General features: G+C 50.4%; 1 protein-coding gene across 4 annotated transcripts in view; it reads left to right on the plus strand.

Moving 5' to 3' along the window:
* Positions 1 to 12694, plus strand: part of LOC125133349 (calmodulin-binding transcription activator 1-like) — a 427467-nt gene that overhangs the window by 76038 nt on the left and 338735 nt on the right. Inside the window, exon 4 of one of the 4 annotated variants that reach the window (XM_047791464.1) lies at positions 4140 to 4403. The exons of the other annotated variants lie outside the window; for them this stretch is intronic. Within the exon in view, the coding sequence (XP_047647420.1) occupies positions 4140 to 4148 (9 nt within the window). The 3' untranslated portion in view covers positions 4149 to 4403. Of the gene's footprint in view, positions 1 to 4139; positions 4404 to 12694 lie in introns of those variants that run through there. 4 annotated transcript variants of the gene reach the window in all.

The raw sequence follows: 12694 nt of genomic DNA on the forward strand, positions 1-12694 counted from the left end.
GGAGATACACACTGCATGGACAGAGTGGGCCACCTCACAAGGTGAGGGGCCCTGGGAGATACGCATTCCCTGGGCAGAATGTGGGTCCTCTCAAAAGATGAGCAGGCCCTGCAGGATGTGGAGGTTAGTGTTTATGGGCTGGGTCATTACATAGGCAACAAGTGGGAGGGTTATTCCCCCACCTGGGGTGGGGGCGGATTTCTGGGAGTCAGGCTGGCCCTTTATGGTCAGCCTCGGAACTGTCATGCTGGCTGTGGCCGTGTCATCTTGCTGCTGAAGGTTCACAGCGAGCGGGCGAGGAGGCTGAGGGTCCACTGGACGTCAAATCGTCCACCGTCTTGGGTCTCAGCAGCTCTGACCAGTCAACGTCCTGTCCACAGAGGCTGTGCCCTGCGGCCCCACACCTCGCTCCATCTCGGATTGGGCGTGCGTCACGCAGATACACAAAGCAGTGGAGGGAGAGAGGAGGCCAGAGAGCCGGGAAGAGTCTGTGTTTAAATTGTTCGTGTCTCTTGGAGTTCCCGTCGTGGCGCAGTGGTTAACGAATCTGACTAGGAACCATGAGGTTGCGGGTTCGGTCCCTGCCCTTGCTCAGTGGGTTAACGATCCGGCGTTGCCGTGAGCTGTGGTGTGGGTTGCAGACGCGGCTCGGATCCCGAGTTGCTGTGGCTCTGGTGTAGGCCGGTGGCTACAGCTCCGATTCGACCCCTAGCCTGGGAACCTCCATATGTCGCGGGAGCGGCCCAAGAAATAGCAACAACAACAACAACAACAGCAAAAAGACAAAAAAAGACAAAAAAAAAATTGTTCGTGTCTCACCACAAAATGTGAATTTAAATTTCACGTAGGATTTTGAGCACCTTCTGTTTGTTTCAGTTACCGCGTGTCATTTGGAAGAGGACCCTTCTTCTTTAACCTTTGGTGTAAAACGCTAGTTCTCCCACCTAGGGATGGGTTTTGGGTCAAAGAAACCCCTGAGTCTTTGCATGCACTGGTATGTATTATCTCAGTTCATTCCAGTCAGAGAGTCCGCTAATGCCTGGGCCTTGCTGAAGAAAAGGGAGGCTTCTGGAGGAAAAAGGAAGTGGATGATTTTGGTCCTTGAGGCACTCTGCCTGGGGCCCAGGAATGGGCTAGGAGAGTATTTTGTTTCCCAGATTTTGGCTTGGACCAGTCCTTTGGACAAAAATAAAAAGTTACTCAGGCCCTGTAGCTTCTTCTTTTTTGGCCATGCCTCTGGCATGTAGAAGTTCCTGGGCCAGCCATCAAACCCACACCTCTCAGTGACCAGAGATGCTGCAGTGACAACACCAGCTCCTTAACCCACTGTGCCACAAGGGAATTCCTGCTGTAGCTTCTAGAATTGAGAGCAGAATGCAAGTTTGTGAGGCCAAACCCAGACATCGGAGTTTGGAGCAGAGGTAGTTTTATCACCAGAGCAAGCAAGGAGAAAGGGTGGCTCGCGCTCACACCACCCTGCCCCCCAACTCGCTGTTGGTTTGGGGAGAGAAGTTTTTAATCGGCAAAATTTGGGGTGAGGGCTGCTTGGTGTGTGGTTTTCCTCTGATTGGCTGGTGACGAGGTGACTGGGCGGGGCCCCAGGAATCCTGTGCTCATCCTCCCGCTGGGTGGGGGGCCTCAGGTTCTGCAGAAGAACAGGGAGAGGGGGTCCTGCTCTGTGCCTGCTCTTAGTTCTGGATTATTCCTCCTTTTTTCTGCCTTCCTTCACTTTACTGAGTAGCAGCGTTTTGAATCTGCTCTTTGGAACGCTGCGAGGTCTAGGGGGCGAAGCCTTTTTCCTTCGAATGAGAAACGGGGGACGGGGAAAGGCTTTCGAACCCAGGAGGGTCCACAGGGTCCTGCTCGGTTTCCGCAGATTGCCTCCAGTCACCTAAAATGATAGCGTTACTGCAGATGTGTATTCAGAGCCACTCGTTTGTCGGAAGTTCCAAGTGTTCAGTGGGGAGGGTCGTTTGTTGGTGTTTATTACTCAGATTGCGTCCATTTCCGTGCAGCTGTGGGAGTTTGGTTGGTTGTGGTGCTTTCAGGTCCTCTTTAGGGCTCGGGGATCACATCGTGTGGGAGTAGGCTGGTGTGTACCACTTTGGGCAGGGGTTAAGCTGGTAGAAAATTTGGGCTAACACAAAGAATTTAAGACTTTTAAAACCTCTGTAAGTACTTTAGCCTCTCGTTGTCAAGAAGAAATGAATACGCGTGTTTGGGTAATGAAGGGACCATACAGATGTTTGATCTGACTGTACTTTTTCTCATTTTTAATAGGCAGTATTTAAATAAAATAAAACTTGGTCAAGGGTATACTGCTGCCTTCTCGCCTTTTCTTACAAATGTGCTGAAGTGGTTTGAATAACAATGCTACAAAAACAACATATGCATTGTTTTGATGGGGTATTGATTCTTTCTGTAGTGTTCAAAGTTGCTTGCATGCCTCCCAGCTACAAATACGCTTGTGACAGACTTTACGTGAGATGAGCATCCCAGATAAATGAAATGCTAGTTTACTTTTCAGTAGCTATGAAACTTAAAAAAAAAAAAAAAGAATCGTGTTTTTAGAAGTGTGGCCTTGAGGCACTAACACACTTGTATCTAGTGCATGAAGCTCTGCACGTTATTTTTAATAAAAGCTAATCAGGGGAAGAAAATCTTTATAGAGTTTACTTATTGATTGCTCTGAGCTAGCAGAAAGAATATCTTGTCCCTTTTACTAAAATACTTTCGAGCAGTTATCTGTATTTTAATATGTAGGTAGTTGCGCAATTTGTTTTTAATAAGGTAAACTCAACTATTAGCTATTGTAAGATTGAAACTAAACCAGGAGCCTGGAAGAAGAAATGGTGCTTAAAGTTATTCTTTGCTAGTTAGGCTCCCAGTACCCTTGTAGACAGAGAGGTGTCATATTCATGTTGTGTTGTATTTTATTTTATTTTATTTATTTATTTTGCTTTTTAGGGCCACACCTGTGGCATATGGAGGTTCCCAGGCCAGGAGTCTAATTGAAGCTACAGCTGCCAGCCTACCCTACAGCCACGGCAACGCCGGATCTTTAACCCACTGAGGGAGGCCAGGGAGCAAACCTGCAACCTCATGGTTCCTAGTTGGATTCGTTTCTGCTGCGCTGCAGTGGGAACTCCCATGTTGTCTTTCAGAACTTGCTGTCCAGCAGAATTATGGAATTTGAATCTTGAAATCAGGGCATGTGGCCTGCTCAGTTTAGCTTTAGAGAGGAGACTGAAGATCACTAGTAAATAAAATGAGTGCTGTTTATTTATTAGTGCAATGACTATGGAACTACTTACTGTAACTACTAGTTTTTATGCTTGCTGTTGCCAAAAAGTTCAGTATCTTTGTCATGATTTGCCTGGTAGCTTTATGATGCAAAACAAAACCTAAGCTCTTTCTGTCCTTTCTAAGGTTTATGAATATCCATTTTAGTTTGCTAATGAGGAAGATGAGTACATAATAACAAGAAGTTGAGGCCTAACCTGTCATACTTCTTCCCGTTAAGATAGTCCTTGTGTCAAGCTTCTATTAATTCTGTGTAATTCCAGTAGAGATAGCGGGTTATTTTGCTTAAAATGTCCCCCCCCCACCACCCCGTGCAGTGAGAGTTGAATGTGAGAACAGGTCCTAATAGATATAGTTACACAGTTTATCATGTATCACTTTATTGCTGTCTTCTAGAACATTGTTATTCTAAATGTTCCAATAATGGAAATTTTATGCAGCTACTTCAAATGAAACAAATTTGCAAAAACTCAATTTTGGAACTCATTCCTGGAGGAGAGGAAAAAAAAAAAAAACAAACTCACCCTGCTGCGACCAAATTAGATTTTCTGATACGTTGGCAACTTATAAGCACTGTCATTTCCAGAAAACAGGGTGTGGGGTCCAGTGGAAATGTCAGTACTTCCCAGTCACTTTTAATTGGAGATATTCGGGGTTTTAATATGATGGAATGGTTAAAATTTGACAAAAATTTTGGTTTCATACGTCAGTAAAAATGGCTCTGCATGGAATCAGGAATGACTGTGTTCAATTACAGGAGAGTCTTCTTTTCAAGAACTTGACTTGAAACTCCCGGAGATGCTAGTGTTACTTACTGGAGCTCCTTTGTTTTGCAGAGATCATGATGCGGCCGCCCTTTGGGATTTCTTTTTAATAATGTGTGACCCTTCACCTTTGATCCCCTGACCTGCATTACCTTGGTAACCATTTCATTTTTTAATTTCATTTCATTTTTTGATTTTGGTGTACAAGCTGTAACATTTCATCTCTCAAAGTGTAACACGCTGATTTCCTCAAATAGAGATACCCCTTTGAGCAAAAATTTGCAAAATGCTGTCTTCATTTTCTGTATTAAAATTCATTTCAGTTTTAAAAATGAAGTGTAATCTGTGTTTTCATCCTTTTAAAATTTAAGTTTAATGAGTGCATTTCCCCGTACAGCATATCTCCTTTTCTATTCATGTTTTGCCACCGCTCAACGAGCTTGGCGTTCACACACAACTGGCACACACCAGCACCCCCAGCCCTCCCCTGCCCCACTCCACTGCCCTCCCCTTCGCTCACTCACCCCCACGCCATCACCACACACCCCTGCATCTGAAGGCCACCCTCATCCTCCTTGGAGAGACAGTGGCCACTGAGGTGACTCGTCTAAGCTGCCACCTTCTACACCCTCACATTACATTTTATATTCTCAAGTATTGAAAGAAGAAAAAGGTTAGCCCTTTCATGCCCTGGATGGGCCGCAAGATAAGAAAGTTGCCATTTCCACACTTCACCTTTCCCCCTCCTTCAGTATTTTATTCATTATTCGAGGTAAAAGTTAAGAACAAGCAACATTTTCAGCCTGGTCAAAAGTGTCCTCTTGTCTCTGCTGAAAGCTGGTCGGTCAGCTGTGGTGGTCCAGATTCCAGATTGCTTTATTATGCCATATGCTGTTGTTTCATGATTGTGTCTCAGACAATGCATTTTTAAAATTGTATTCCATTTTTCAGAAAGTTCTTGTGCAGAAGCAGAAAAACTGAAACTGAAAACGAAAATCAAACTTGAGTTCACTCTTTGAAGTGGCAAAATATTCCTGAGAAATCATGTTCTTAAAGAAAAAAAATCGTGTGAAATCTCCTAGCATGGCCTGCTGAAGCACAGATTATTTTTTAAGTGTCTCATTATTTTATTCTCCAGCATTTAATGCCGAGGCTTTAATTGCACACAGCTGAAGCTGCTAAATGAGCACTGAAATGGATTTAAATCCTCTCTGAGCTTTGTTGATATACCTATAAAAGTTTATGTCATTCATTAGAACCACAAGTTAAAGTTAGTTGTAGGGAGCTGTTCACTGGAGAACAGGACATTTGTGAACACTTGCCCAGGCTGACCAGCTCGTGGCCGTCTGCTCGGTGTACATACCTGGGAACCTGCCTTGGCCTGTTGGGTATCTTTTCACAGAATCGCAAAATAGCAGAGCCGAGAAGTGCAAGTAGGTAAGATATCCCATGATCACAAAGCCAGAAAGCACCTGGGATGAATGTTCCAGTAGTCGGGAGCAACTTGTTTATCTAACCTTGCATTTTAAGGTTTTTTTTTTTAATTTTTAATTTTTAATGAGAGTGCTTTGAGAGTTGGATAGGAATGTTTTCCAGATTCCATCCTTTTTTGGTTCCCCTGCTACCATATCCTTCTAGCACCAAGAGAATAAGGTGTAGCTCAGAGTTGGCAGTTGGTATCACAGGGCAGAAGCGGGCTGTGAGTGGAAGTCTTGCGACTGCTCTTGCTTAAGCAGCCCTGTACCTCCTTGACCCCTGAGGGTGAGCTGGCTGCTGATCCCCAGAGAGTCACAGGCTCCCTGTTGACAGAATCAGGGCCTTTTGACATCTCCCCGTAGGCTCCCATGTCCTCCAGGGAGAGTCAAATACTTTCTTCATAAGGCGCTAAAGAGACATTAATAGGCACCCAAGAGAAATGTTTGTATCATGATAATTTTATTTTGCAATTAGGTTGAAGAGAGCTGGTCTGTGGACACATTTACTGCCTGTTTTCAATGAGCATCGCCTATTTGGTTAGTATTTAGGAATTCTAGAGAGTTCTAAGCCACACGGATGTAGTTTTGGTAAGCATGATTCAGTGAGAAAACCCTAGGCCGAGGTCACAAAACCTGCTTTTGACCAGCAGGGTCTCTGGTTGGGCCAGGGCTGCCTTGCGAGGAGGGAGTGACACACAAAACTCGAAAACTCATATAGACTAACTTCCAAAGACCTTCATGCAGGAGTTGAAGCGGTGAAATCAGTTGTTCGGCTATCGTATAGGCATTTGTAAAGCAGGCATTGATTGGACTTCCCTTTTATCCTGTGTGAAATGCAGAGATTGTATGTCTCCTCCTTGCTCTTTAGGGTTGTTGCCAGGATAAACGAAAATGCATGGCGGACCCCCTGGGAACCCAGAAGAAAGGTGCTTGCCAAGATCAGCCTCGTGCCGTGGCTGTGCAGTCCTCCTTGTGGCTGGTCCTGGGGGAACAGCCAGGAGCACCGGCCCCGGGCCAGGCTGCCTGGCTTCCATCCCACCTCCCACCCTGGGTCCTGGCCCTTTGCAGGGTCTGACAGAGACAGTTACGTCACCTCTCCGTGCCTCAGTTTCCGCCTCTTTAAAATGGGCACATAACCCTGGTGCCTATGCAGAGGGTCCTGGAGAGCCTGGGCTGAGTTGCTGCAGGGGAGGCGTGTGCTTCTGCAGCGTGGCCGTGGCCGTGGCATCCAGGCCAGATCCTGCACACTGGGAGAAGCCCAGGCAGAGTGGGGGTTTCCATGAAGTGGGAATCGGGGTGGGGGGGGGAGCATACACCTTGCAGGGGTTGATTAAATGTCAAAGAGTTACCCTCTTGGTCCTGTACCGTTGTCCGGGGCACCCGGGCGCACTCACAGAGGGAGGAGCTGGATGGAATGCGAGTCACGACGCTTCATGTTCAATCTGGTTCCTGACTTTTCAGGAAGAACAGTTGAGATAATTAAGAGCTGCTTGACCCTTTGTTGGTAGGTGGGTTTTTTTGAAGCCGTTATTGGCCCAGGAGACACGAGAAAGACCCCGGGGGGAGAGACCCCACTTTTACTTAGTCAGCACTGCCTCGTTCTCTTTGAGTGTCAGTAAGCTGTCCAGCGAGCTCTCGAGGAGCCACAGCGCGTTTAGCTGGGAGGGATCTCTACCTGGCTGTGCGCGGCTTCGGCACTTGGCCCCCACGGGGAAGGAGGGCACTGCTGGGTGCCGCGTTCTCCCGTGTGTTTCTGTGTAATTGTCCGCATCGACCTATGAGGTTGGCAGGCTTCGCTAATGCCCTTCTGCACCTGCGAACATGGGTGCTCAGGTAGGCTGGAGAAACTCCCTGTAAGGTCACAGCCCTGGGGGTTGCAGAGCTGGGACTCAGACCAGGTGCTGCTCTTGCTACCTGCCGCCCTATGGTTGCCGGCAAACCTGGCTGCGCCCCGGACGAGAAATTTGGCCAGCTGGTCCCTCAGCTGCCAGACCCCTGACTCACCTAGTAAGGCCTCCAGCTCCCCGCCACCACTGTCACCAGGAAGGCTGGGGGCTCCGTAGCAGTGGCGTCCTGGCCCTGGCCCTTGGCCTATCCAGGATCATTTGTACAGCCTTCACACGAGGGGCCTGCCCTCATCCCAGACTCTGAGCTGGCTGTTCTGGGAGAGGACTGTTGATCAGGAGTGCAGAACTAGAGGATGTTGATGTAATTTCTAAGCAAGAACAAACTGTACCTACCACGTGCTTCCAGAGCATGGGCCAGGGTGTGGATCCTGTAGTTGGCTGCATTGTAAGCTGCATTGTGCCATTGTGGGCCAGTTTGGTGGTTCACCCACCAGCAGCCAGCACCCCTTCTGTGAGAAGAGTCCCAGAACCAGAGGCTTTAGACTGCAGGGGTCTCTGGTGGGGTCAGAAATGATAGACCCACCCTGCGTGTGCCTGCCCAGAGCTGGGATCAGTTACCCTGGGAAGCCCAGGCCCCTGTCTCCTTCCTGGGCCCTTGGAGGCTCTTATCCCACCCAGCCCTGCCTTTTCCCAGGGGAGCAGCCCAAGGGACTTGCCTGCTTCTGCAGTGGTGAGAAGAGGGCTGGCAGGGCTGTTGCAGCTTGGCTGCGGAGGCCCCTTGACCCCTGGGTTCTCCCAACCTGCTCTGGTCTGTGTGAAGGCGTCTGGCACAAGGGCTGGCACGTCGGAGACACGCAGCCAGCGCTCCCTCTCCTTTAGTTCTCATTAGCGCAGGTAATTAAGAGCAGGAGCTGATAGACTGCACGTATCTGTGCAGAGATATATCTGTAATTAAAGTTTTAATTAAAGAAACACCAGACCAGGCAGATGGTTCTTATCCTGGCATTCTGTAAACCAAACAGCCGTGGCTTTCTGATCTTGCAAACAAGCGAAGCCGAGAGCACAGCACTCCTTGAAGTGCCCTGGAGGGAGAGGTAGTCTTACTCTCTAACCAGACTCTGATTTGGGTAGCGCTCTCGGCGATGCCCAGTCCAGGGGTAACCCTCACAGTTCAGGGTGGAAGTTCACTACGTCGGAGTTACGTCCCAGCCAAAGCTGTCAAGCCTCAAATCAAGGGTGTTACCACCGCCCAGCTGGTGGATCACCGGGCATGTGGTTTTGTGCTGGATCGCAAGAGCCGCCAAAGTGCTCTTTAGGATCCTCCGCTCAATACAGCGCGGGGTCATCCCGACTCTCCAGGTCCTGCCCCCGTGCCGCCGTGCAGGCCTGAGATGGGACGGGTGCCGCCTGGTCTGTGTGTGTCCTCAGTGCGGTGTCACGGCGCCCTTAGTGACCAGCTCACTGCAGAATGAAAAAACAAAGCCAACGCCGGGATGATAGCAAACGACGGCTCTCAGGTCTCATCACTTCTGAGAAAAACCTCCCCCCAGTGGGCCCCAGGCTCAGTTCACTGTGACCTCTTGGGGTTCATCCCCTCCTTCACCCCCAGTTTCTTACCCTTCCTCCTGAGGCTTTGCTTATCCAGGCACACGATGTTCTGGCATTCGGTGCAGGTAGGCCCCTGCACACCTGAAAGCGCTGTTTATGGATCTAGGGGTGCTTCTCCCACCTCCACCTCATGCGTCTGTTTCCTGTTGGGCAGAATTGGCCCTGAGGATACTCATTTCGTGTTTCGCAGGGAAACCTCGCAGAGCTCAGAAGACCGGGTGGCTGCTCTGCTTGGTGATGGGTGGCCTTCCCGTCCTTGTGTCTTGTAAAGGAAGGAGGGGCTTCTCGCTGGAGGAAGAGCCCCTGTTAGACCAGGATGTGTGTCCATATCTTTAGATTGAAGGCCAGTTCCCAGAGTGGCGGAACGCGAAGGTGCTTTCACTCGTCGTCGTACCATTTCCCAGTAAAACTTAGGAGAGCTGCCAGACCCACGATGCCGGGGCTGGTTGTCAGTGATGAGTCCATATGCCGGGTGGATGGAAGTGTTTTTACCACCTTTTTGCTCAGGGAAGACTTCTCTTTGATGAGATGCTCTTTGTCTGCAGAAGTCAATTAAACGTGAGCTACTTGGAGCAAACAGTCTTTGGTGCTTGTGTCTGGGAAATAGTGTCAGGCCTTGGCAGAGCTGTGTTCCTGGGTGCGAAGTGGGCATTTTACCTGTGGGATTTGAACCTGACCGTGGCGTCTGTTTCTTCGCTCATTTGGTCAGAGACCTGCACGAGTAACCTCAGAGTCCCGCACAGCTTCAGCTTGTTTCTCATGCCCTGACACGGTGGCCGCTTGGAGGACGGCAGTTGTGGTCAGCTCAGGGTTTTTCCACAGAGAGAGATGTCAGCAGGCCTGCCTGGGGTAGCAGGGTTTGGAGAAGGTCTTTGCCCTCCCTGATATCTGTGTGTTGGGATCAAAATCAGAAGTCTACTTGTTTGGTCAGTGAATGTGTCTGGAATGCCCAGTGCCAGGCACTGTCCCTGGTACCAGGACTGAAGCAGTCAACACACCAAAGCTGCTTCCCTGGAAGAGCCTGTCTTATTGTTGGCACAGAGGGCAGGACGTAGTGACCAAAACGCAGGTAGCAGTCACCGGTGACTGTGTGTGCCAGTTGCTTTTATGCATTCAGTCTGCAGAACACTGAGGGTGCAGGGGGCCACTGTCCTCCTCTCACAGATGAGAGACTGAGGCACAGAGAGGCTCATGCGTGGGGCTGCTGGCGCTCCAACCCAGGCAGCCTACCACCAGATCTCCTGCTCCTGAACGCCCTGCTCTTTGTGTTCCCTGGTTGAAAAACTGCCTAATCTGTTTATTTCTAAGAAAGAACTGTCCTAGGACTGTAAGTGTGATGAGGAAACAGTGAAGCAAGGTAAACCCTCCCAGGGGCCCCTGGATGTCTGTGTGTTTGTGTGTGCGCGCGCGTGTGCAGGCGTGGGCGCACTGTTTTGGCAGCGTGGCGGGAGCAGCTGTCTCTCCTAAGGTGCTTTGAAGCAGTGACACAGTGAGTCGTGTCCACATCCGGGGTAGGAGTTTTCCAGGCAGAGGGAGCAGCGCAGGCAAAGATCCTGGGTGGATGTGGGTGTGGCAATGAGGCAAGGAGGCCAAGGTGGTTGTGTTGAGTGAGGGCGGCAGAGAGGAGCAGAAGGCGAGGCGGTCAGGAGTGAGATGCCCTAGGGCCTTAGAGGCCACGGGAGGTCTTTGCTTCTACCGAATGAGGAGGGGAGCTGAGCCCTTCGGTGCAAGTAGGCCCTTACACACCTGAAAGCGCTATTTATGGATCTAGGTGTGTCTCTCCTGCCTCCGTCCATCAGTTTTTGAGCAGGAAAGCAAGATCACAAGGATGGCTTTGAATGCGCAGTAGACACCAGGCCAGTGGCTGGCACACCTGTGGCCTGAGGCCACATCCGGCCTGCTTGCTGCCTGTTTCAGTGTAGCCAGCAGCCCAAGAATGCTTTTTCCATTTTTAAATGGTTGGGGAAAAGTAAGATGAATACTTATATTTTGTGGCACACGAAACTTTCGTGAGATTCAGATGGCAGTGTCTGTTTAAGTTCCACTTTGACTGGCGCAGAGCCCTGCCCTTCATCTGCCCATCGTGTGAGGCTGCTTTTAGGCGGCCACGGCCAAGTGCGTAGTTGCCACAGAGACCATCTGGCCCGCGGAGCCTAAAATATTTACTCTCTGGCTCTTTTAAGAAAATGTGGATCCCTAGTTTGGGGGCTAGGGAAGGAGGCCGAGGGGGCCAGAGAGGAGACAGTTGCACCAGCTGGAGGTGGCTCGGCCTCGGGCAGTCAGAAGGGATCAAGGTGCTGGGCATGTTGCGGGGGAGGAGCTGGTTGGCGGTCTGGAAATAGGGCTTGGGACTGATGCTGGTGTTTGGGCCTGAGTGCTGGGAAGGATGCAGCTCCGTCCACGGAAATGGGGAAGCCTGGGGGAGCAGCAGCTTGCGGAGATGGCTGAGGAGGAAGCTCTCGGATGTGCTGACTTCAAGAAGCCACGTGGAGCATCCAGAGGCGGCCACAGCTTAGAGGAGAGGCCCAGCCTTGAGCCAGAGTCTTTGGTGTTGTGAGCATGTGGAAGGTTCTTAGAGCTGTGGGTAGAGGAGATCCTGCAGGGACTGTGGATAGTGAGGTTCCCACACAGAGCACGGAGGGTCCCGGGTTATAAGAGGGAGCAGGAGAAGGAAGCGAAGCCGAGGTGGGGAACTGAGCAGCGACCCCGAGAGCCGTGGCCAGAGGGAGGCGTTCAGGGCACAGCGTGATCTTCTGTATCACGTGCTGCTGAAGGGCGAGCAAGAGACAAGCTGAGGCGTGACCCTGGCTCTGGCCACACAGAGGTCATTGGCAACTTGGACAAGAGCTGGACGAGTGGGTGGGGAGGACGGCACTGGTTCCAGCCAGTTCAAGCAAAAATGGGGGCGGGGAGCAGGTGCTTTCAAGGAGTTGTGTTTTCTGCTGCCCAGGTGCAGGCCAGGAGAGGGCAGAGAGTTGGATTTAACTTGCGATTAGGATTCTGCCAGGGGAGCTGAATGCTGATGTGATGTCTGGCAGGGAGCAGAAGTGAAGCATGAGGGAGAGGAGCGGTGGCCAGAGGCCCTGGGGGATCGATGGAGTAAGGGGTAGGGCTGTCAGGGTGCGATGCTTGAACTTGGTGCCGTGAGGGGTGCGATTCTGGCAGCCTCGCAGTCTAGGGCGGTGCTGTCCAGGAGAAGTCCATTGGGACCGCGTATCTCATGTACATGTTCCAGTGGCCATGTTTTTAAAGAGTGTAAACAAGTAAGGTTGACTTTAGGGATCGATTTTATTTATTAGCCCCCGTATCTAAAGTATTCTGTGAACATGTAACCACTATAAATTGAATTACTGAGATATTGTACCTGTATTTTGTACTGCACCTTTGAAATGTAGAGCAAACGATCTGGATTTTACTACTTGCAGCACAAGTTAGTTCAGCCCAGGCATGTTTCAGTAGCCCCGTGTGGCTACTGTACTGGACAGCGGAGGTCTTGGGAATGACTGGTTCTCAGAGGGGAATGGGTCCAGGAACAGAGAGGCCAAGGTTTGTGGCAGGTTGTCCGTTTGGATCTGAAACCTCCCGATGAGACGAGCAGGGTCGGAGAGGAAGGACAGGGCGGCCGGGCCCTTGGCGCGCTGCTGCTCAGCGGCTCTGCCCTAACCCTCTGCCCCCCAGGGAGGGCGGCCTGGCCCTC

Source organism: Phacochoerus africanus, chromosome 8 (assembly GCF_016906955.1).
Source record: "Phacochoerus africanus isolate WHEZ1 chromosome 8, ROS_Pafr_v1, whole genome shotgun sequence".
NCBI lineage: Eukaryota > Metazoa > Chordata > Mammalia > Artiodactyla > Suidae > Phacochoerus > Phacochoerus africanus.